This window comes from Mus caroli, unplaced genomic scaffold (genome assembly GCF_978045245.1).
Source record: "Mus caroli unplaced genomic scaffold, Mus_caroli_1 scaffold_19, whole genome shotgun sequence".
Taxonomy (NCBI): Eukaryota; Metazoa; Chordata; class Mammalia; order Rodentia; family Muridae; genus Mus; species Mus caroli.
Window position 1 is genome coordinate 58,940,836 of NW_028227274.1, and position 25,223 is coordinate 58,966,058.

Consider the following 25,223-nt stretch of genomic DNA (forward strand, 5'->3'; position numbering starts at 1 on the left):
AATTGTTTAGTGGCTTTCTAGATACAAGATCGTGTCAGAACCAGGGCTGCAGCTCAGTGGTCTAACACTTGCCTACCACATACACAATCATCAATCTCCAACGCTTCCAAGAAAGGCGCTCATCGTATACTCCTGGTACAAAGACAGATCCTCTCAGCCGGGCGTGGTGGCGCACGCCTTTAATCCCAGCACTCTGGAGGCAGAGGCAGGCGGATTTCTGAGTTCGAGGCCAGCCTGGTCTACGAAGTGAGTGCCAGGACAGCCAGGGCTACACAGAGAAACCCTGTCTCGAAAAAAACAAAACAAAACAAAAAAACAAAAAAACAAAGACAGATCCTTTCTGATCTGAATGGTTTTTCCCTCATGGCGTCACCACTGAGCAGAATCTCGAGAATGTCATGACAAGAAAGACGGTTAAGAGGGGACAGCCTGCTCTTTGTCCCTTTCTTCCTGCCTGACTTCTTTGCACTCATTTTCTTTGGCTTCAGATGTTTCTCCCCTGACCCCGCCCACCCAGGATGGGGGGAAGGTAGTAGAAGAGAGGAGTGTATTTTCCACAGTGGGTGACAAAGAAAGGAAGTGACATTAAATGATGATGCATGCCTGTGATCCAGACACTTAGGAGACAGAGGCAGGAGGATTCCCACAAGTCTGAAGACAGGCTGAACACCATAGGGAATTCCAAACCAGGGCTCCATAATAAGACTTTCCCTCAAAACAAACAAACAAAAGAAAACAAACAGAATGATGGAGATGGCCCACTAGTGAAGAGGGAGATGGCCCAGTCACTAGTGAAGAGGGTGATGCTCCAGTCAGCAAAGATGAAAATAGCCAGTCAGTGAAATGCTGACCTTGTTTGTTTTGGTTTGGTTTTGGTTTTGGTTTTCGAGACAGGGATTCTCTGTGTAGCCCTGGCTGTCCTGGAGCTCATTCCATAGACCAGGCTGGCCTCGAACTCACAGGGATCTGCTCAGGCTTGAATGAAAGACACAGCACATGCCACCATCACCCACAAGTGCTGGCCTTAAAACCATGAAGACCTAATTCCCCAGAACCCATGGGAAAGCCAGGTGTTGTACTATTTGCTTGGAATCCCAGCAGTGGCAAGATGGGAGACAGGCAGGTCCTCAGAGCTTGCTGGTCAGCTACTTGCACTGGGGGCTCCTGGAAAGGACCTGCTTCTGTCCCCAGCACCCACATGGTGGCCTCACAATCATCCACAACTCCAAATGCCCTCTTCTGGCCCTGGGAGTACCAAGCACGCATATAGCACCTATCTACACATACTTACATATCTACACTCATATCTATAAAATAAAAACAAGTAATTTTTAAAGAAAAAAATTTAAATTAGTTTTAAGATACTCATAAAACAGAAAGTGGAGACCCAGAAAGGAAAAAAAAAAAAAACATGATGATTGATATTTGTCAGACACTCCCATGTACTCAGAACACACAGATGAAGCAGATATTCAAGAGTCAACTCTTGGCTGGAGAGATGGCTCAGCAGTTAAAAGTGCATGCTGCTCTTGCAGAGGATCCAGGTTCAGTTCAACTGAGTTTCCAGCATCCACATTAGGTAGCGCACAACTACCTGTGACTCCATCTCACATCTCAGTTGTCCCTGGCCTGCTCGGCTGCCTGCATTAAATGCATGGCAGGTTCATATACATACATATAATTACAGATAAAAAATAAAACAAATCTTGAGAGAGAGAGAGAGAGAGAGAGAGAGAGAGTTAAAGCTGGAATTCAAACTGAGATCCAAGCTCAAGTAGGCCCACACTCAATCTTTTTTTTTTTTTATTACCTCCACCAGGGATTGAACCTAGAACCTTGTACATGCTGACTAAGTGCTCCACCCCTGAGTTACACCCATCAGTGGCCCATACTTCATCTTGTAAAGAGGGAAAAATCTAGACAGAACCCACATTCGAAATCCTCCTCCACACTCTCTACAAGCAGCTGGCCCACAGTTGCGCAACCTGGCTCAGATGGAGTTTACAGTTCTCCACTTCCTGGCTATGGGATTGTAAGTTTCCCTGTGACTTTGTCCTTCTGCGAAGTGAGGGAAAACAATAGCAACCTCAGAGGGCTATTGTGAGTGAGGCCTGGGTTTGTCCTTTGGTAAAGTGTTTAGTAGAAGGCTTGCAATGGAATGGAGCTATGTGGGAGGGTGGGGTCCTCTTTTGCACATGTGGTACCCAAAGAAGCCTACCTGCTTGTAGTGAGTCTGGTGGTAGCATCTCAGAGGGGGTTCAGCTGTTTCTTGGACCCTTTTGGAGCTGTGGAAAAACCTGCCATGACTTAGGTTCCTTCTAAGACAGGTCTCTTTGGGTTTCCCAATGGTGTGCTGTATGCAAACCCATGAGGCTTATCTGCATCTCTCTGTAAAGCTGGGCTTTCCTTCATGAAGCCAGTTTGCTTGTGCATGGCCGCTTCCCTCAGCTCTGCACTCAGCAGTCCTTGTCTGCCCTTCCTGAGGGCCAATCTATCCCTCTGGGTTAGGTAGGCTTCTCCAGAGACAGAACCAGCAGGCTGTGTGTGTGAGCATCTATGTGTGTGTGTGTGTGTGTGTGTGTGTGTGTGTGTGTGTTTGCATATTTGAATACACAAGAAAGCATTTATTATTTATTATACAATGAAGACCCATGACCTCAGCATCTCAGCGAAGAAAGGGATTATTTCAGCTACAGTTCCAAACCGCAGTTCATCAGTCCATTGTTGAAGGAGGTCAGGGTAGGTCTGGAAGTCATGCAGGGATGCTGCTTACTAGCTTGCTCAGCCTACTTTCCGACACCATCCAGGCCCACCTGCCCAGGGGTGACACAGCCCACAGTGGGCAAGGCTCTTCCACACCAATCATCAATCAAGAAAATGCCTTAAGAACTTACCTGAGGGCAATGTTGCTGAGGCATTTTCTCAATTATGATCCCCCTGTTCCACAGTAGGTCTAGGTTTACCACAAGTTGACAAAACCAACCATTACACAAGGCGAGTCTGAAATCCGCAAGGGTGATGGTTAACTTTAGGGGCCAACTTGACTGGGCTAAGGAGCGCCTGGATATTTTGTTAAACATTGTTCTTTCTGTAAGGCTGTTGTTGGATGGGATTCACATCTGAATCAATGGGATGACTGAAGCACGTGGCCTCACCATTGAGGGTTGGGGTGGGTGGCGGTTCATCCAACCAGTCAGATATAAGAAGAGGGAAAAAAGACGAAGCATCCCAGGAGTGAAGGAGAGCGCTTCCTGCCCAGCTGCCTTGGAACTGTGTTATCTGTTTCTTCATACCTTCAGATCTGAGCCAACACATTGTCTGTGTCGGTTTCCAGCTTGCTGATCGGGGAAATGGTCAAACTCCTTAACCACACGAGCCAGTTCTTTGTATAAGAAATAATAAATCCTTTCTTGTGTATACAAATATGCAAATGCACACAGGCACACTCACACATGTACATAGATGCTCATACACATGGCCTGCTGGTTGTCTCTGGAGAAGCCTAACTAACCCAGAGGGATAAATAGGCCCTCAGGAAGGGGCAGACAAGGACTGCTGGGTCCAGGTCAGGCAGCCTGGCATGCACGAGCAAACTGGCTTCTTGAGGGAAACCTTAGCTTTACACAGACATGAAGACAGGCCCATGCCCATCAGGTGGGGTCGTCTTTTACCTAATGCAAACTCATTCTGGATTTCAATCGCATCCACAAAAGAACCCTCACAGCAACATCTGCATCAGTGTGTGATGCAAAATGGGGGACCGAGGTGGAGGGAGGGGAGCAGAAGCATACCGTGTGTGAGCGTGGTGCCAAGCCTAGAGCAACCGATCTGTTTTTCCAACAACCCCACAAGGAAGGTTTACCCAGCTCTTTGTTCTAGAAGAATCTGAGTTGTCCAGGATCATGTAGCTATTTTGGAGAAGAGCTGGAGAAGAACCCAGGTCAACTCCAGGAACTCTGACTCATTTTCTAATCACACTGCCCTCTGTGGCAGGATGTTCTTGCTGGCTTTAGAGGATATGGAGTCTCGAAGAGGGTAGGTGGCCACCTTGGTTACTCAACAGGGATAAGGAGCCCTGTTCACGCCTGTTCCTGTCTCACCAGAGCCAGCTGCCTTCCACGTCACCTCAGCAGCTCATCACAGGAAAACATCACACAAAATCCCTCTCCTGGATGACACACCACTGCCTTCCTGCCGGCCTCGGCCTTGCCTTGTGTAAGGAAGGGCATTCCTCTGCTGGCTTTGACACTTGGGAGCATGATGGAGCATGCAAGATCTCTTGTTCCAGAGAACTCCTATTGAGGGCTAGTCCCATCCATGGAAGGTGCTGATCCTGTCTGGTCGGGATCCAAAGTCACTTTGTGAGCCTGGCCTCAGGCTGCAGAGGCTGGAGGTCACTTAGTAGGATCTTCATGCCTGGGAAGCCAGAGCAACTTCTGAGGCAAAGCACCCAACTGGAAGGGTCTCAGTGCAGCCAGGCCTGTGGTCAGGGAAGGCTGTGGTCTGGCGTAGCCACCCACCCTTTCCGGTGGGGGCCTCAGCGCCTGGGGAAACTGTTCTGTGAACAATGTCTCACTCTGTTCTTGGCTAATTCCGCTACACCTTATACCAGTCCCCCGCTGACCCCCACAGATCACATCTTCTGCCCCCCCCCCCAAACAACCCAGATGCCACACACTCAGTACCTCTGGGCTCTCTGACACAACACACGGGTCAGGACCGGGGGGTCCTGAGTTTGGGGATTAGCGCTGGCACGTCAGCAGAGCATAACCACAAATATCCATCCAGCCTTCCTCTCAGCCAGCCGTAGCTCCTTTGTTCAGCCACTTTGAACAGGCTCCAGTCATGCCGGTCAGTGCTAAGAGAGGTCTCCAAGAAGATGAGCAGCTTGTCTCTTGTCAAACAGCCTGGAAGCAGCCAAAGCAGAAACAAGGGCGGATCCCTGTGCACCCAGAGCCCACGGTACTAACCACTGCACCAACATGCCCTTTAAAGTCCTGAAGTCCTCATGAGGTCAAGGGCTCCAGGGGTGCTGTGTGAAGATCTCAGCATACACACACACACCCATTCCTGGGAACCAAAGCCTGCCCACAGTCTGCCTTTTTCAGACATGTTTGAGGAGGGCCCTGCAAGGTCCTGAGGTATTCTAAGCCAAGGTCTCCACCATCACCTGGAGAACCTCGTCTCCCACAACCCAGCCTGAACCCAAGAGCCTGGCTCAAGGTACTTTTGGTATTTGTTAAGTTGGGGTAAGAGTTCCAGGCCTGTCCCAGTGCACTCGGCCTGACAGGCCTATGGGTCACCAGCCCCTTCCCCCCCCCACCCCCCAGCCCTTATAGCCACAGGCCCCAGGCCAGGCCTGGTTTCCGGAGCTGCCGCCAGCAGGGCCAGCCACACCACACATGGTTTTAATCAGTAGCCTGCCTGAATGAATAGTGCCTTGTGCAAGCGCCACAGGGCTCACCTCCACGGTGGGGCAGGCCAGGTAGGCAGCCTCAGGGAGGGTGAAGTGTAAGGAGACCTCAGCTGGGGAGGGGGATTGGGGCAATGCCACAGTACGGCACAGCAGGGACGAGCCAGGGCCTGTGTTCAGACAGAGGGGTGAAGCTCCAGCCCTGCCACCCACAGTCTGCGTCTAGGCAGCTCAGGAAACCTCTAAGCCTCAGCCCCACCCTGGCACAGAAGACTGAAGAGAGCTCCAGGCAGGGTAGTGAGGACTCTGAGAAGGGACACTGGGCGCACAGCAAGCACTTCACATGTCCAGCCCAACCTGTTGGGGGACAGGGGCAGGGGGACTCACAACTGTGATAAACTCTGGGGAGTGTGTTTGGAGCAAGGTCTGAAAGGTGAAGTGGTGTTTGTGAGCAAAGGGGATCCAGTTACATCTATGGTTCCATTGGCTCCAGGGCCCCTTCCCCTGAAACTCCCTGCTTGATTCCAAAGGTATTCACTTGAGCCTGGTCAGAAGCGACCTCAGCTGGTGACAGGCCAGCTACCCTACTCTGCTGCAGCCAGAGCTTTGATGACAGGAGCACTGTCCTCTGTCATCCATGAACACTGCTGGGTGCGGTACTCTTCGCCCATGCTGTCCCTGTTCTCTTTTGTCAGCTTGACGCAAGCTGGAGTGACTTGGGAAAGAAGGAGGTCACTTAAGAAAAAGCCTCCATCAGATCAGCTTCTCAAGCCGGTGGGGCGTTTTCCTGATTAATGACTGATTCAGGAGGGCCCAGCCCACGGTGGGCAGCGCCACCCCTAGGCAGGTAGTCCTGGGTTGCACAAGAAAGCAAACATAGCAAACCGGGGATTGAGCTGATCAGTAATATTCCTTTGAGCCTCCCATGCGGTTTCTGCTTCTGTTCCTGCCACCAGGTTCCTGTCTTGAGGTCCTGCCTTGGCTCCTCTCAACACACTGGGACCTGGGATACAGAAGTGAAATAAACTGCAAAGTGTAAGTGGAATTTCCTCCTGGTGTTGGATTTGGTCGTGATGTTTTATCACTTCAATAGATGCTGAACTAAGGCCCACGTTATGCCCGTGTCTTGGGTTATCCTGCATTCTTGACCATTGGCCTTTCTTGCATATGACAAAGCAGACTAAGGAAAGCAATCCGGTCATTGACTGGAAGACAGCTGCAGACCACCCACAACCTGTCAGGGAGCATCAAGTCTCCCCTCCCAATCCCCACCTCCTCCCGGGGGGTTCTTCAGAGAGCTGAGGATGCTCTTTCTGTGGGCCTCCAATGATAGACTGCTTCATTCCTTGACACCCCTGCCTCAGCCTCCTTTCTGTGCACAGGGTTTCCCATGGCAAGCCCAAGGGCCAAGGATTTGTATCTCTCTTCCCACCTCACTCCTGGTACCCCACAGCCTGGTAGAGAAAGGGATCCTGGCACTTGAGGTGGACGGGAGTGGGGAGATGAGCTGGAAAGGCTCTGGGAGGCTCAAATCTCACTGATGACCCCTTACTGGGCCAGAGTGGGGGGAGAAAGTACAGGCTCCATTCCTCTCACACCCCACAGGCTCAGCAAAGTCCCCAGCCCCTCACTCCCCCCCCCACTCTCTGTCTTCCCACAATTACCACTGTGCTGGCTAACTGTGAGGCCTAGTCACACCTGCAGCTGGCCTCAGAGGGCCCCACTAGCTCCTCCTCCATCCCTGCTAACTGTCCTTAGAGGCCCAGCCAGCCCTCCCATGAGTGTGATACCTGATGATCTGACTGGGTAAGGTCCCTCTGTGCCCCCACAGGTTTCTCTTTCTAGTAGCACAGCCCAGGGCTCCAGAGAGTTAGCCCAACTTCAGAATCCATTTCTGCAGAAGCAGGAACTGTTCCATCTTTATGGACCGGCCTCTCTTGTGCCTATTCTGACCCAGCAGCAGCCAAAGCTGTGGGTGACATGCTCATGTCCCTTGAGTCCCAGCTAGCTCTTAGGATCTTAGGGGTCTCCAAGCTCAGTGAGAATGTGTCACTCTCTTCTGCATGGCTTGGGACATCCCACTAGTCCTGGTATTCCTGTAAGGATGGGGACATACAGCTCTCCAGGGGCCCAGAGTTATCCTCAACTTGCCTGGCTCTTGATGCGATCTGTCAGCCAGGAAGAAAACTATCTCTGGTGTGGACACCCTCAAGGGTTTGACCACAAGAATGTCCAGCATGCCTTTGTTTACAATCCAGAACCATCTAAAGTAACCCCCCACACAGTCAATGGTTAAAGCCGGGTGCCTTCACAAAGCCTAATCCCACAGAGAGGAGGGTACATGACACCAAGTAGACAGCTGGAATGTATCTCAGGGACCAGGGACAGGGGCAGAATAAAAAATTCATAGAAAGAGCTGACCCCTGGCAATTCTATTAAGGAAGCAGAGGATAAAGATAGGGATGAGAGGGGGTCGCAGAGGCTCTGGGGGTTACAGGCAGATCTGCCACTTCATGGGACATCTAGCAGATATAAAAGTTGGGAGACCACAAAATGGGGGAAGTGCTGGTTCTGTTGGTGCGTGTACACCAGCCACACTAAACTCCGTGGAAGCATAGACTAACCCAATTTGCATGGCACTGTGCGCAGTGCTTGATTCCCACACGCTGGGTCACTTTTATCTCCTTGTCCTTGTGCTTGAACTTCCAGAATTGTCAGCAATGATTGTGTATCACTTGTGTAAAGTGTGCGTTCACGGATGTGCACACTTACGTGACTGCATGTGAACGTGTGTGTGTGTGTGTGTGTGTGTGTGTGTGCAAACCAAAGGTTGACAACAGGTGTCTTCCTCGGTTACTCTCCACTTCTGTGTTTGTGGTTGTTTGTGTTACACAGTTGCTCACTGATGCTGGGATTCACCCATTCAGCAGGGATGGTTGGCCTGAAGCCCCAGGGACCTCTCTGTTTCCCCTGGGATTCCAGATCATAGAGCCATGACCAGCTTCTACATGGATGGTGGAGATCCAAACAGGCCTCCATGCTGCGGAGTGAGCACTTTACCCACTGAGACACCTCTCCGGCCCCCTTGATGCTTCAGATTGAGAACTGACGTAGTCCCTTCAGGAGCTTGTATTACAATGAAATGGGGATCACATAATTAAATGTCAGGGAAAAATATTTAATAGCATGTAAAGATGTTGATAAATATTCTGATTAAAAGGGAGCTTGCAAAGTCCAGTAAAGGGGGGCATTGAGAAGGCTTAGCAGGTGACAGCCCTTGCTGCCATGCCTGACAACCTGAGGTCTATCCTCTAGCTCCAGCGCCAGGGGGATCCAATGCCCTTTTCTAGCCTCCTCGGGCACCGGCAGAGATGTATGCATACGCACACAGAGAGAAATAAATAATAATAAACAATCTTTTGTAAAGCTTTATTTAAAAAAATATAGCAGATGTTACAAGAACAATTCTCTGCAGAAGACCGAGAGGTGAACTGTGGTCATCTTAGAAACATGGAACCGGGACATTGGCACTGGCTTAATCGCCCTTGTGTTTTACATTTTCCACAATGGATATTTATAACTTTGGGAATTAACATGTACATGCATGAGCATGTATATCCTTAAAGGGAAAGATGTGACTCGAAGTTGTTGCCTGTGCTAAAAGCACTCAGTCACGGCAGACTGTGCTTGCAGGCTTTTCCTTGCCGTCCCTCCCATCCCCGCACATACGCTCACAGCTGCTTCCAATTTGCGCCATCTTGCTGTCCTTCCTAAGTCCTTCATAAAAGATCTGAAGTCTGTGTTGGAACCAGACAAGGCAGAAGCCAGGGCTTGGGCCCAATCCACTGTTCCTATCCAGTGGGCGCCCACCACCCCACATCACCTCCTGGGGTACTGTTCCAATTACTGGAGACTCAAAGCAGATCCAAAGACAGAACTATAAACACCACGGGCAGAGGCCCATAAACATCTGGGTAAGTGACTCCAGCTGTGCAGATGGGCCCTGGCCCTCATTCACTCTGGGACCAGAGGCTGGCCATGAGGAATGCCCTCTGCCTCCTCCCTAGACCATGAACTACCCAGAGTTACAGGCTTACAGGGAGAGCTAAGCAGGGTGAAATCACATTCAAGAGAGGAAGAACATGGAGGCCAATGATTCTCAGCCACTTGAGGTGCATTACGTGAGTGCTGGGGCCTCGTTTTACCTGTCTATAAAACGAGGAAGAGAGGAAGGAACAGACTAGCTGGCCATGAGCTCTAGTACATTGTGAATAATTCATAAGTCAATGCCCTAGACATAAATCCTCACAATTTATTTGTCTATACTATACTAGGTATATATGAGAACTTAGTAACATAAACATAAGCCATAATAAACTAATTCTTTTTGAGACAGCATCTCATGTAGGTTGGTCCTAAGCCCTGGCCTCCCTGCCTCTACCTTCCAAGTACTCCCAATTACAGGCATGTAGCATCATACCCTGCTTGCTCTTATTACTATTATATTTTGATAGAAGCATCTCTGGGTATCTGTGATGGGAAGGCATGTAAAGACAAGCCACGGGGGGCATCCTGTAGGAAGGGAGAGAGAAGGCCTATGAGTGACAGGCAGATGAAGCCTCCAAAAGCTCTAGTGGCAGGTAATGGGGAGATCTGAGGGTTAAGGGGCTCCTAGGACTGCTGGGGGGAGGCTTATCAAGCGCTCTGGACTACAATGACACTCACCAGCCCTGGAACTCCTAATCCTGCCTACACAACAGAATCCCTGGGGAGCAAGGTAAAACCTAACTGACTTGTAAGCAACCAGGAACATCTGAGCCAGGCCAGCAGGACCTGAGTTTCTCAAAGCAGTTGCCTGGTGAGTTCTGATGCGAGCCATCTGGCCTGGTGGGCATTTGGGATCCTCTGTTCTGCAGATGGCTTATGGGGTAGAGAGTGACCCATGATTCCTGCCCAAGTCAAATCATCTGACCACAGAGGACAGTCACTGTCAGGCAGCAGGACGTCAATCCATGTTTGGGGTCTGACGGTGCTGGGAGTCCTTGGGAAGCTCAATAGGTAGCCAGGATTCCAGGATAAGGATACCCCATCCCCCCACCCATCCACCCACACACACACACATAGATATCTCACACAGCCTCCCCCCAATCTCAACATTCTGAGTTCTGTGCTAGAGACTTCTGGAAGCTTCTCGACCACTCAGCCCAAGAGTGGATACAAAGGCTCTCAGAGCAGGGGCAGCTGGGGGCCCAGGTAGAGTCAAAGATGCAGTGTTCACCCAGAAGCACGAGGCTCTGCATTCCAGCCTTGGCAGTGAAGTCAAATAGCATCAACAACAGCAAAAACCCACACAGAAGCCGTTCCAGAGAAGGTGCCCTGATGGATAGAAAGGATTCATTCAGGGAACAGGCCAGGAACTGTCCAAGTGGGGCTGTGCTCTGGCCCAGGGTATAGAGGAGCCCTCCCTACTGCCCACATCACAGACAGCTGACCTGGGCTCCAGCAGCAGAGCCCATCCTAAATCTCGCCTGGCATGCCTGTAGCCACCCCGCCTCCTCTAAGTCTGGCCATGTAACCTCCCTATTTCCTCCCTCTGAATCCTACAGGGCAGGTGTAGACAGGAGTGAGTGGTACATTCCACTCTTGCCTCCAAGATCAAAACTGCCTTTTCTAGATGGGCCCGAGGCCATGACAATCTTAAACGAGGTCACACCTCGACAAGCCAATTCACTGCCCACTGGCATTTACCTGTGCTCTTTGTTATGCTCTGTGAGAATTTCAAAGCAACAGAGCCATTTTTTAAAGAATGAAATTTTTGAGCTGGGCAGTGAGGACATGCACCTTTAATCTCAGCACTCTGGGAGAGGCAGAGACAAGAAGATCTCTTGAGTTTAAGGCAAACCTGGTCTACAAAGCGAGTTCCAGGATAGCCAGGGCTACACAGAGACCCTGTTTTGAAAAACAAAGAAAGAATGAAAGTTTGAGCATTAATAACTGGGGAAATGCAAATCAAAACTACATCAAGAGCCCATTTCACATCGTTAGGATATCTGTAGCTCACAAAAGGGAAATTATTTTATGAGTACACTATAGCTGTCTTCAGACATGCCAGAAGAGGGCATCGGATCCCATTACAGATGGTTGTGAGCCACTATGTGGTTGCTGGGAATTGAACTCAGGACCTCTGGAAGAGCAGCCAGTGCTCTTAGCCACTGCAGTGTACTCATATACATAAAATAAATAAATAAATCTTTTTTTAAAATATGAGATATGTATTTTTAAAGATATGGCCTCACTCTGTAGCCCTGGTTAGCTGGGAACTCTCCGTGTGGACCAGGCTGGCCTCAAACTCACAGAGATCCCTTACCTCTGGCTTACAAATGCTGGGATTAAAAATGCGTTCCACCATGCCTGGCCAAAAAAAAAAAAAAAAAACAAATAAAAACCAAGAACAACAACAAAAACCTCTTTGCTTTAAAAACTATGTTAAAATGAAGTTTTGGTAGATGCAACAAAGTAACTGAACTTTGTAAACACCATGCCGAAGGCTGGCAAGATGTCATCTTATTTGATAAAGATGCCTATCCCATGAGCCTGATGACCTGAATCTGACCCTAAGGACGGAGAGAACCAAGGTTGTACTTTGATCTCCACATACATGCTATGGCATGCGTGTGCCTTCACTTACTCCACATACATGCTATGGCATGCGTGTGCCTTCACTTACTCCACATACATGCTATGGCATGCGTGTGCCTTCACTTACTCCACATACATGCTATGGCATGCGTGTGCCTTCACTTACTCCACATACATGCTATGGCATGCGTGTGCCTTCACTTACTCCACATACATGCTATGGCATGCGTGTGCCTTCACTTACTCCACATACATGCTATGGCATGCGTGTGCCTTCACTTACTCCACATACATGCTATGGCATGCATGTGCCTTCACTTACAGACATCATGCACCAAAGACTCCCAAAGGAGTAAGGAAAAACAAAAACAAACACAAAAGCCTAAGTGAAAGAAACCACGCACAAAAGCTGTATCATGCAGAATTCCATTCATGGGAAGTGCCCAAGTGTCAGTAACATACAGACACAGAAAGCACTAGCCAAGGCGGTGCACACATGTCTCGGTTCTCTGGAGGCTTGGGCAGAATCCCAAGTTCAAAATCCACCTGGGCTACAAGGACAGACCCTGTCTCCAGGAGAGAAACGGGAGGAAAGAAGGAGGAGGGAGGGAGGGGGAGGGGAGGAAGGAGAGGGAAGGAATGGTTTCGTGTTGGGAGGAGGAGAGAAGTACCATGAAATTGGAGACAGGACAGGGTTCTTCGTGCCTGCTGGGCAAGCATAACTGAGCAACATTCTAATTCTGTATCTAATATCTCATCTACATCCCCAGCTCCACTAGTCACTATTAAAGCGGTGCTGACCTATGCAAATGGCAGCTTTGTAAAAAAAAAATTATTTATTTTTACATTCCATAGTTTATTCCCCACCCTCCACCCTCCAACTGTTCCACATCCCATACCTACTCCCCACCCCGACTCCCGGTCTCCATGTGGATGTCCCCACCCCTCATCCCACCTGACCTCTAAACTCCCTGGGGCCTCCAGTCTCTTGAGGGTTAGGTGTATCATCTCTGAATGAACACAGACCCGGAAGTCCTCCACTGTATGTGTGTTGGGGGCCTCATATCAGCTGGTATATGCTGTCTGTTTGGATGTCCAGTGTTTGAGAGATCTCAGGGGTCCAGATTAATTGAGACTTCTGGTCCTCCTACAGGATCACCCTTCTTCTCAGCTTCTTTCACCCTTCCCTAACTCAACCACAGGGGTCAGCAGCTTCTGTCTATTGGTTGGGTGCAACTATCTGCATCAGCTGCTTGTTGGGTCTTCCTGAGTGCAGTCATGATAGGTCCCTTTTTGTGAGTGCTCCATAGCCTCAGTAATAGTGTCAGGCCTTGGGACCTCCCCTTGAGCTGGATCCCACTTTGGGTCTGTCACTGGACCTTCTTTTCCTCAGGCTCCTCTCCATTTTCATCCCTGTAATTCTTTCAGACAGGAACAATTATGGGTCAGAGTTGTGACTGTGGAATGCCCCACCTCCCTCATTTGATGCCCTGTCTTCCTCCTGAAGGTGGGTTCTATAAGTTCCCCTCTCCCTACTGTTGGGCATTTCATCTAAGGTCCCTCCCTTTGAGTCCTGAGAGTCTCTCACCTCCCAGGTCTCTGGTGCATTCTGGAGGGTCCCCCCAACCTCCTACCTCCCAAGGTTGCCTGTTTCCATTCTTTCTGATATTAGCCCTCAGGCAAATATCCAAAATATATAAAGAACACAATAAGCTAATCACCAAAAAAAAACAAACAACCCAATCAAAAAATGGAGTGTCGAACTAAGCTGAGATTTCACAACTGAGGAATCTCGAATGGCTGAGAAGCACCTAAAGAAATTTTCAAAGTCCTTAGTGATCAGAGAAATGCAAATCAAAGTGACCCTGAGATTCCACTTTACACCAGTCAGAATGGCCAAGATCAAAACCTCAGGTGACAAAACATGTTGGAGAGGATGTGAAGAAAGAGGAACACTGCTCTATTGCTGATGGGATTGCAAACTGGTACAACCACTCTGGAAATCAATCTGAAGGTTCCTCAGAAAATTGGAAATAGATCTACCTGAAGACCCAGCTATACCTCCCTTGGGCATATACCCAAAAGATGCCCCACCATGCCACAGGGGCACGTGTTCACTATGTTCATAGCAGCCTTATTTGTGATAGCCAGAAGCTGGAAACAACCCAGATGTCCCACAACAGAAAAATGGATGTGGAAAATGTGGTTCATTTACACAATGGAATACTACTCAGCTATTAAGAACGAGGACATCTGAGTTTTGCAGGCAAATGGATGGAACTAGAAAATATCATCCTGAGTGAGGTAACTCAGACCCAAAAGGACATGTATGGTATGTACTCACTACTAAGTGGATATTAGCCAAAAAAAAAAAAAAAGACAGAATACCCAAGACACAGTCCACAGAACTCAAAAAGGTCAACAAGCTGAAGGGCCCAAGTGAGGACACCTCAGTCACACTTGGGAGAGAGAAGAAAGCAATCACAAGTAGGGAGGGAAGGAGGGACCTGGGAGAGAAAGTGGATGGGGGGAGCGGAGGGGGGGGGGAGAAGGAAATCTGACCTCTTCCAGCTTTTTAAGAGTTTGAGGGAGGGGCTAGGAAGATGGCTTCAACAGTTGAGAGCACTGACTGCTCTTCCAGAGGTCCTGAGTTCAATTCCCAGCAACCTCATGGAGGGCTCACAACCATCTGTAATGAGATTTGATGCCCTCTTCAAGTGTGTCTGAAGACAGTGATGTGGGGAGAACTGGCAGTGATGGCGCCTCCTTAGCATTCTGCTTTTCTTTGCTGGGAAGTTTTGGGGTGTTTTGATTTGCTCGGTTAGAGTGTGGGCTGGGCATGTGGCTCAGTTGGTAGAGTGCTCCTATAGCGTGCAGCCCTGGGTTGATTCCTCAGAACTGCAAAATCCGAGCGTGATGGGGCATGCCTGTGATCTCAGAGCTTGAGAGGTGGAGGCGGGGAGATCACAGGGACACAGCATCCTCAGCTGGACAGCTCAAGGACAGCCTGGAACCATGAGAGTCTGTGTCAAAGAAAAACAAAACCATCACTTCTCCACCTTGTGGCTAAGACCAAGTGTTTGTCTGATGGGTTGGTCAGTGGCCAGCTGGTTGACTGATCTGGAGGGGAGAGGTCTTGCTATCTAGCCCAAGTGGGCCTCAAATGAGTGATAATTTTCCTGCCTCTATCTCTGGAGTGTGCACCAGTATGGCAGACTCTTGTTGGGAGTGTTTTGATCTCTGGCTGTGTTTCCTGGCTCTGTCTACTGGATGGCCCATGGCTTCTGGGCATCTCTAGGAATTTGTCCCCTTCACCTAAGCTCTCCAGTGTGTTAGTGTGCGGCTGTCCCCGTGGTCTCCCAAGCTCCCTTTGTTTCTGTGCTGGTCAGCAGCTGTATCTGTACATCAAGGACCATTCTCAGAGTCCCAGATCACCAAACCCTTCCATTCCAACAGTCCTGGGAAAAACCATCCAACGTACTGTTTCTATGCAGGATGGGCCCTCGGACCAATGTGGCAGTGCTGCTTCAGGCTCAGAGATGGGGGCTATGTGGACTGGACACCGAGAACTGGAGAAGACTGCCTGCCTGGCACACTTCCTACACAGCAGGCTTCTACAGTGAGTGCTTGGTGTCTAGACGCCTCATAACTCCCAGAAGGCTGTTTAGGCTTCTGTTACCCAAGTCACATTTTACAAATGGGGAGCCAAGTCACCTGCTCCAAACCACATGGCCAATACCTGCCCAGATTTGAGATCGGATCTATCCTTTTGAAATGTTTTGATGGCCATGCCAGCAGCTTATCTTTCACAGAATGAGTAGATGGGATAAAGGCTGAGAAGGAACGGCTCCATCTTCTTTAGGCACTGTGGTAAGGAGCCTCTCTCCCGGCCTCAGTGCAAGGCGGCAGATTGCCCTGCACTGGTGCCCAGGGGCTCTGTGGAAAACAACAGAGAATAATCTGTCTGCTTGGCTGTTTACACATGTAAAACAATTCTGGGAACACCTACAGAGCCAGCAGTGGTGGCTTCCGCTGAAGCAGTGCTCTGGGGAATGAACATTAGTACACCCTGCTAAACTTCTGCTGGTTTTATTTTGGGTTGCTGAAAATATATACTTCTAAGGTCCTAAGGTGGCCTGTCCTGAGCTGCCTGACCAGTCCTGGGAGGAACAGAGTCAAGCATAGGGAGTTGTCCCACTCTGTCCCTAAGGACATTTCACATTTCTTCTCTGAAGGCCAGAGCCATTTCCCAGCCTCGGCCCCAGGAGGCAGGATCACAGAAGGGACTCCTGTCAGCCACACTGGCCATTATCTAAGATCTCTGGACTTCAGGTTTTTGGATCTCCAATAGAGGGCCTAGTTACAAATACTCAGAGGACAGCTCCTAGGAGCAGACAGAGTGCCTGGCCAACATGTAGAAGGCATCTTTTTCGTACGTGTTTAATGTCTGCCTGCCTTAGGGTAACGCTGCCTCATATTATTAACTACAAGCCCAGTAGTTTGAGAAACCTTTGAAAAAGTGGGCTGAGAGCGCCGCCTGGTGGGCGCATCCTAGACTGTACCTTATACACACACCAAAATTCAGCTTGCTTTCTTCTCTGTTACCCCTAAATATTTCAGTGTATACTTACTATGTAGACCCTCAAACTCATGGCAATCCTCCTGCCTAAGCAGGTGCAGGTGTGACAGGCATGAATCACTAGACTCTGCTTCAGTGTGTGGGTACCCTTGACAACAACCAACTCCTAAATACCAAGATAATAGAACCAAGAGTGTGATTTCTAAGAGAAGACTATTCCCTAGACAGTACAGTCTAGATTCACAAATTGATCTTCATAGCTAATTATTTAATGGTTCAGGTTTGTTTCTGGGATTGTCTGTGACAAATGGAGGCCAGGTCAGTATTCTTCAGTCCCAAGCTGTTACTTAGCTTTGCCACTGTTGGAGTTTCAGATAGTTACTTGGGAAAATGTCTTGATGGGGTTGTGTGTCTTCCTCTTGGTTGGTGATTTCACAGGTAGAAAGCTAGGTCCTCGGGGCACGTCATCAGGGCCACATAATGTCAGACTTTCCAATATTGGTGATTACAACTCCCCACCCCACCCCACCCCCACCGTGAGAGAGGGACCACCACCAAGGGGCTTGCCTGTAGTTAGTCAGGCACTCAGTCTGGGGGGCTTGACATGTTCAGGACACATGGCAAAGTCTCCCATTAGCATCCTGGGCCTGCTCAGAACCCTTCCTAGGAGGAGGCTGAGAGCTGTGTGGGGGCAGCACTGGCTCCCCAGTGCACCATCCCAAGTCAAGCTGTCTTGAACCTCCTTTTCTGCTTCCTCTGGAGTTTTGATTCTGCAATTGATGTCTCAGCAGAGGCTAAAGGCCCCTTAGAAAACTCTCCTAACTGCCCTCTCCCTCGTCCAGAAACAGCCAGGGCAGTGGGTTTGATGGGGCACACCTTTGTATTTCAGTGAAAACATACTCTAACACACAAGTGGTCACACTGTATGGATGAGTCACGAAGAAACTGCCCAAGATTTGGAGACTGCGGTAATTAGTGCGCATGTGTGCAGATGTGTGTGCAGATGTATCTCCATACATGTGGAGACTGGACATATTGTCGAGTGTTGTTTCATAGCTGTTAGCCACTCTTCTCTCATTTGTCTGACGGTCAGGCAAGCTAGCATGACTGTTCAGCAAGGTCCAGAGAGCCACCTGCCTCTTCCACATCATGGGATTGCAAGCATATGCCACCAAGATCAGATTTAAAAACAACAACATGGGTTCTGAGGTCCCAGTGTTTGATGTCATATGGATCTCCTCCTATCAGGGCTCTTCCTGGTACTTTGCTCTTATGAAACATTTTACCTGTGCCGTTATTTATTTATTTTTTTTTTGTCAACTTGACACAAGCTAGAGTCACTTGAGGAGAGGGAACCTCTTTTTTGAGAGACTTTGGATATTTTAAAGAGACCGAACTTTTTTTTTTTTAAGACTCTAGGACTTTTAAATGTTAAAGTTTGACACTGTGGTATTAACATGACATCTTAGGGACAAGAAAGAAGAGGTTGCAATGTAAGAGTGATGTATTTATGTGTCGTGGTTTAAAGGGGTCAGCTGTGTTGGTTCTCCTGTCCACCTGACACAAGCCAGAGTTGCCTTAGAAAACGGAACCTCAACTGAGAAACTGTCCCATTCAGACTGGCCCGTAGGCAAGCCTGTGGAACCTTTCCTTGATGTTTGGTGGAAAAAAGGGCACAGCCTGTTGTCGGAACTGCCGCTAGGCCAGTGGTCCTGAGCATACAAGTAGACTGAGCAAGCCAGGAAGCAGCACCGCTCTATCATCATCTCCACTTTAGTTCCTGCTTCCTTCAAGTTCCGACTCTGCTTCCCTCAGTGCTGGGCTGTAAGGTGTGCGCTGACAAACCATTTCCTTCCAGGTTGCTTTTGGTCACAGTGTTTATGGAAGCCAAAGAACCCACACTAGAACACGACCCTAAGGCTTTTCCAGGAACTTTGTGTCTTTCAGAGGCTTGGAGCACTTGGTTAACTCGTATCCTGAGTGGATGCTTCGGGGCTAGAGGGACTGAGGGACCCTTAGTTCGCTGAGCTGTTAGCATTGTGCAGCTCTTGAGAATGCTGCGAACGGCTGGGCTAGGTTTTTCTATTTCAAGGAATCTTAGAATTCCAGAATAGTTGGAGGATAGATAGGTAGACAGGGAGATGATAAGATAGATAGATGGGTGGGTGGGTGGATGATGTATAGACAGACAGACAGATGAGAATAAGCTGAGCTGCTCACACTCACTCCAACTAGAGCACACCAGCCTTAGCTGTCTTCCTATTCCTCACTGTCTTCACAGGCTCAGCACCCCATCTGCACCAAGCCTTCTGTGTCTGCCCCTGGTAACAAAGCTCCCGCTCTTCCGCTGTGACGTCTCACGACACTTGCTGCTGGCCAAGCCGAGAGGCTGCTGCACATGGGGAGCTCTGTATGCCCACCTGGAACCTAGGCTCTCTTCTCCTCCCAAGTGTTTCCAAAATGCCTGCCCTCCTCTTTTCAAGGTGGGGAGGGGGGAGTTCTTCCCTGGCACATACATAGGAGCTTGGTTCCCGGAGCTTTCTGAGCTCCAGAGTGTCTTGAGTACACACTGCTCCATTTCACTCCCACAAGTTCTGGGTAAGTGGGTTTGGACAAGGCTCCCAGAATAACCACTTCTCAAGAGGATTCTGGGATTGGGCCTAGCTTCCTGCCCTGCAGACATCAGGACAGAATCTCTCTGCTGGGAAGCCTCTGGTCCTCGCTAGGATAATCTCGAGGCAGACAGGTCCCTAGTGAGCTGGCGGGTGCGGGGGGTGGGGGGTGGGGGGCTCAACAATCACTCATTTTACCTGAGAGTTTCTTGGGTAGTGAGGGACCTGTGGAACCTCCCACCTGAGTCTGGGTCCCTAGAAGCAGAGCATTCAGTGTACAGGAGATACGTTCAAAGTGCCTTGTCCATCCCTGCTGTAGGTCAATCTCTAAAGCCAGGGCCTGGGAATCTGCATTTCAGGCACACACTCTAGGTGAGGCCACTAAGTCCAACTTATTCCATATCCTAAAGGACAAGGGAACTACTGATCACAGAATAAAAGCAGCATGTCCCCAGTCCAGCTTCTGAGGGTCCTCTGGGGACAGTGGTTGCACCCAAGCACTCTGAGATCCCTGTGCCCAAAAGCTCTTAGTCATCTGAGAGCCCCGAGGCTGCCCTGGGGTAGGTCTCTGCCTTATTCGAAAAGGCATCAAGTTAGAGCCCAGGGGAAATGGTCTGTCTTGGCCAAGTCAGGATGCAAGTTGGGCAAACTTAGGCCATGACACAAACCTCCTATCTCCACCTTCCCTTGTAGGCAAAGGTCAGACACAAGAATGAGACCCACATGTACAAACAGAATCCCATTTTATTAGCAGTTAGTTCAAGATTGTACATTAATGGAGGAAAGTTCCCACATTTAACACAACCCAAAACGGCTGGTTCAAGAGCCCTCTTCAGTGAGCTAGGTAGCATGCCCTCTGTGAGCCCTCCCCACCCCTCCAGGGAAGGAAACCTCTGCCTGCTTCCCACATGTGCCCCCCACCCACTCAGTTGGCCCTCTTCTCTCCCCAGGAAATAACATGAATTTCATGCACAAATTACAAAAAGAGCCCTCTTACCCATAAGAAAAGCTAGCTCAGTCATAGAAAACCCTTTCCTCTGGGATCCTCCTCCAGGCCAGGGAGAGAGGTTGAGGGGAGCTTCTTAGGTGAAACATTTCAGGGAGTCTCCCCTGGCCTTCCCGCTGGCCCTCAGTCATTGCCCGGCTACTCAGAGCTGGCAAGGATATCAAGCCCACAGCCAGACAACCCTAACCCCAGCACTGCATGGAAGGCCTGGGGGTGGGAGGGGTGGGGGCAGACTCCTAGCCTCAGATCACACAGAGCACAGCTGCCTCTTGTGTGGATGTGAAACCCCCTGCTGAAGCCTCCATCTCCATTTATGGAGGAAGACCTTCACGTGACTGCCTGCTGCACCCAGTGCTCTTCTCAGGCCTCTGCCTAGAGGACACCTTTCTCCTAGGCCTTCCCTGTCATAGCTTGAGGTCTCATCCCTGCTCCAGTGCACACTGACCATCTAGAGAATGAAGACCCCAGGACCACAGAACAGAAGCAGGGAAACCAAAACACAGACAGAAAAGGGAAGAGATGGAGAAAGACCGATGCTGTGCTTAGCATGGGGCAGCCGGGCTCCTCTAAGCTGTGCCTAGCCTGGCCCTCCAGGGTCAGTCCAGCAGGACCATCCCACCCCACAGAGCCCTCAACCCCTACCCAATGTGATGTTGCCTCTTTGGGGAGGAGCTCTTTCCCCTCCCCCAAGCTGGTTTGGCCCTCACTTGGGGGGCTGTGGAAGGAGGCTCACTACAGGCAAGAGGAAATGCCACATCCACACAAGAAGGAGAATGACCCTTGAAAGCCTGTGGGCTAGCTACAAGAGGAAACAATCAGATCTGGAATGTGGGACTTCTAGACGACGACATACCCTCTGCCTTAAAAAGAATACCATTTGGGGGATGGGAGAAGTGGCACACACATTTAATCCCAGAACTCAGGAGGCAGAGGCAGATGGATCTCTGAGTTCAAAGCCAGCCTGGTTCACATAACATTTTCCAGGACAGCCAGATTTACATGATGAGACCATGTCTCAAAAACACAAACAAAATACCATTTTGAACTGGGCCGGGTAAGTGCAGACATTTAATCTCAGCTTTTGAGAGTCAAGTGGATCTCTATGAGTTCCAGGGCTAACCTGGTCTGCATAACAAATTCCAGGCTAGCCAGGGCTATATAATGAGACCTTGTCTCAAACAAACAAAAACCAAACTTTTTTTTTTTTTTTTAATGAGTTGGGCAGAGGGAAAACTTTTTAGCTTTCAAAGAAACTTTTTAATAACATACAATGTTCTTGCCCTGACTGGATCCAATACTAAAATAATGGGGTATAATGGGGGTTGGGAGACAACCTTAGGTACAGACTAGACAATGGCTGTTAGTGGGACAGGGCTACTGTCTTGGCTGTGGCACTGGCTGGTCTGGTAGAAGGCCCTACCTCTTAGGGCAACACTAGGGATAAATAGTCTCATGATACTGCAACTTACTTTTAAAACATACGTACATGTATATAGAGAGAAAACAAACTGGCAAATGCTAACCTCCTTCAGTCTAGATGAAGGGTGGCTGGCAGTCACAGCCCAACGGTGAGACGGTTCTGAGATTGCTCTTGCCACTCACACACCTGGGGGTGGGGGGCTCTAGGGTGGGGCAGGCCAGGACTTCTCCTCTGGAAATGAGCAGACTCACAAGCACCCACTGCTCATACATCGAGGTTTGAAAGGTCCATTTTAGCTTCGTCCTCATCCCCTATGCTCGCCGAGGTACCTGCCCCATAGAAAGCTCTAGAACCTGGAATGAATGAGGCAGCTGCCGGTGAGCTGCACCCATAAGGCAAACGCTGTTGGTAGAGACTGAAGAAGGGACAGGGTGTGGCCTGAACAACAGAAGTAATTTCCTTCCAACTTGTTTTGTGTTTTTCCAAACGTTTCCAGTCAATCAGTGGACATTGTAGTTGAGAGATACTAAGATGAACGTATCTACTTCCCAAGACCCCACATCTGCAACTTGTGGCAGCCTCTAAGCCCAACACTAAAACGGACACAGCAGCAGTCTCCAGGGCCTTCGAGGGAAATGGACCAGAGAGAACCACTCCCCTGCTCTGCCAGGGTCTCAAACCTGCTTGCTTTCACTGGAGGCCAGAAGCAGAGACTAACAGAGCTGCATGCTATCTAAAGGCCACTCCAACCATCTAACTCAGCTCTCACAGGGTCTCAGAGTACCTTTCAGAATATAGGAGCCATCTTCACTGACAGATGGGAAGTGTGGCTAAGGGCATGCATGCTGACCTAACCCTGAGTCTGGTTCTAGTTTCTTGACAGGGCATTTGAGCATATCACATAGGGACTGAGATCCACAGGTTCCAAGACCCCAGTGAGAAACATGATGTGACATGGCTCTCTGCACACCAAAACCATGCACGCAGGTCCCTCTGAGCATCCCACACTCTCCACCACAGTGGAGAACTCCAGGAGGGAATAGCTCATAATGAAGACGACCCCAGCTAGTAAGATGGATGGACTCTGGAAACAAGAGAACACAGCGGGAAAAGTGCAGGTTTTGGAAGGGAAGGCTCAAAGGCACCTGGCTGGGAAAGAGTGGTTTGTCCCCATGTCCTGGAATGACCACAGCTATGTGACTGAGGGACAGATGGGACCTGGAACACAGTAGGGTCCCGAAGGCAGGCTCAGAGGCAGTGTGGTACTGGAAGAGCACGGGGCTCAGAATCAGGGGCCTGAATTTAGCTCTTGGCACTGCTTCCAACAGCTCTGTGACATTGACCAAGGCCACCTCCCATGCCTGGACCCACTTTGTGCCCGTCTTGGGACCCTTGCATGGTCAGGATGTCAGAACGGATGGCTGGTGGATACTGGACTGGCAGTTGAAGGGATGTGGGGGCTTGGGGTAGCAGGAAGAGGAAATCCAACCTCAGTCACTTCACATTGTTAAAAGGGGGACAGAAACAGAATCCAAACAGAAACCAGCCAAAGACCCTGTGTCTTCAGGGACTGGAGACAGTTCTGTGGGTCCCTGTGGGCACCCTACTCCAAAGCAGACCCCAACCTAGCACCATGTGACAGGGGAGGGAGAGGCCAGCTCAGGGCCCCAGGTCTCCCACCCCAGGCCAGCCTTTCCCTGTGGCCCAAACACCCCACGGCCACTAGGCTTTGTAAAGCCATACTATTTTGGGAGAGCTGGTCTTCCTTTCCATCTTAGCATCTCTGGTCCCTCTGCAGAAGAGGGAAGAAGGACCCTTCAAGACTTTGCCCTGAGGCCTGGGTGCTCACAGACACTCACCTTCCTTTCCACCTCACTCTCTAGCATTAAGATACGACATTCTTTGAGGCTAGGGCTTGCCATCATTGTATATGACTGAATTAAAAACAAACCCAACCAAAAAAAATATATAATATATATATACACATTTCATATATATATATATATATATAAAACACAGTGCGACCCCAGCACCCAGGGTATAAACTCTGGCACCAAGAAAAAAAAAAACACAAAATATTAAAATACTTTAGCTTCTTAGTATTTGGGAGGTTAGGGGGTCTCTGGGGACCCTCGGCCACAGGTTGCTAGGCAAAGCAGCGGACAGCACTGCTTGCTGACTGCCATGTCTGCTGGGCCGAGGCGGCAGCTGTGAAATAATCTATGTACATGGGACTATGAACACTGGCAGACTCCTGACTCGCCTCAGCCTTTACCACAGGAAACACCACATGTCACATCCAGGTGAGCAGGACGGGGCCGAGGCCCACGTCTCTGGGCCCAGTGGCATGGCAGTGGCCCAGGGCCTACAAGAGACCATGAGCACTAGGTGGATACAATAGGGACCAGAGAGTCTTTTCCCAAAGGGGAGATGAGATGTGATAATAACCCAAATACAGAGTCGTATGTCCTCTCAAGATGGCCACCCTCACATTCAGTCTAATGAGTGCATCTGGGTGCCTAGCTAAACCCTGGCAGGGCCTGGCTCAAAACCCTCAGGGACATGCCCAGTCGTCCTCCCTGGTTGGGCGAAAGGCCCAGCTGCGCTCTTCCCCTTTACTGTCCGAAGGACAGAAGAACTATGGCAGCTAATACTGAGGGGACATCCTGATGGAGCAGCGGGGGGGGGGGGGGGGGGATGACAAAGGACAGGACAGGAACGGTAGGACACGGTGAGGGACAGGAGAGAGCCTCCAGGACTCCTCCTACCAGGAAATGACCTTCCAACAACAGGAAGTGCTCTCCCCAGGCAAGGAGGCTGCGCAGGAACGGAATGGACCCCCAGGTACCACAGAGGTCCCACGGGCCACGCATCCAGCGGTGGATGCTCTGAGGCGCTTGCAGACCTGCCTGGGCTTCCGGCCCCTGGGGGCCTCAGCAGAGTATTGCTCGTCGCTTTTGGCTGGCTGGGCCCAGCTTCCTTCTCGGCAGGTCAGTCTGGCTCAGTGTGAGGCAGGACATCCCTGCGAACACAAGCGTTCTGGCTGGCTGTGGTGGCCAAGGCTACCTGGTGTTCTGGAGGTCTTCCCGCAGCCAGGTGGGCAGTGTCTGGCCCATCTTATACAGCAGCTTAGAGAGCTCAATGTTGTGGTCCCGGTAGTAATCCTTGAGGAAGGCTCGGGACTGCAATGGGAAGAAAGCTCAGGTCAGGGGTGACATGCCAATATATGATCCCCTCCGTAACACCACACTCTGTCCTATAGAGATGCTTCCAGATGCTCACGTGGGAGGGGCACCAAAACACAACACCCAAGGTCAAAACCCACAGCAGACAAGAGAGCATTCATCAAAGCTAACGACAAAAAGGAAAAAGAAAAGAAAACCAAGATCGGTCTGTGACTTGTGACCTTCCTGAACGTGCTTTCTTACAATGTTCTCCCCTGCGAGGGTGGGCCATCTCTCCCTTCCCCGGGTTTAAATCCTGGGGTATGGCCCTTAACTCTACCCATCTAGTCTATGCCCACACCCCTTGCTCAGGATGCCCAGTGCATGTGT

General features: G+C 50.0%; 1 protein-coding gene across 6 annotated transcripts in view; it reads right to left on the reverse strand.

Moving 5' to 3' along the window:
* Positions 1–19,969: 19,969 nt before the first annotated feature.
* The window catches only part of Ndst1 (N-deacetylase and N-sulfotransferase 1), a 63,299-nt gene continuing 58,045 nt past the window's right edge, over positions 19,970–25,223 (reverse strand). For all 6 annotated transcript variants that reach the window (XM_021150970.2, XM_021150973.2, XM_029471719.2 and 3 more), the window contains exon 15: positions 19,970–24,851. In XM_021150970.2, coding sequence (XP_021006629.1) covers positions 24,732–24,851 — 120 coding nt within the window. In that variant the 3' untranslated portion in view covers positions 19,970–24,731. The remainder of the gene's footprint in view (positions 24,852–25,223) is intronic.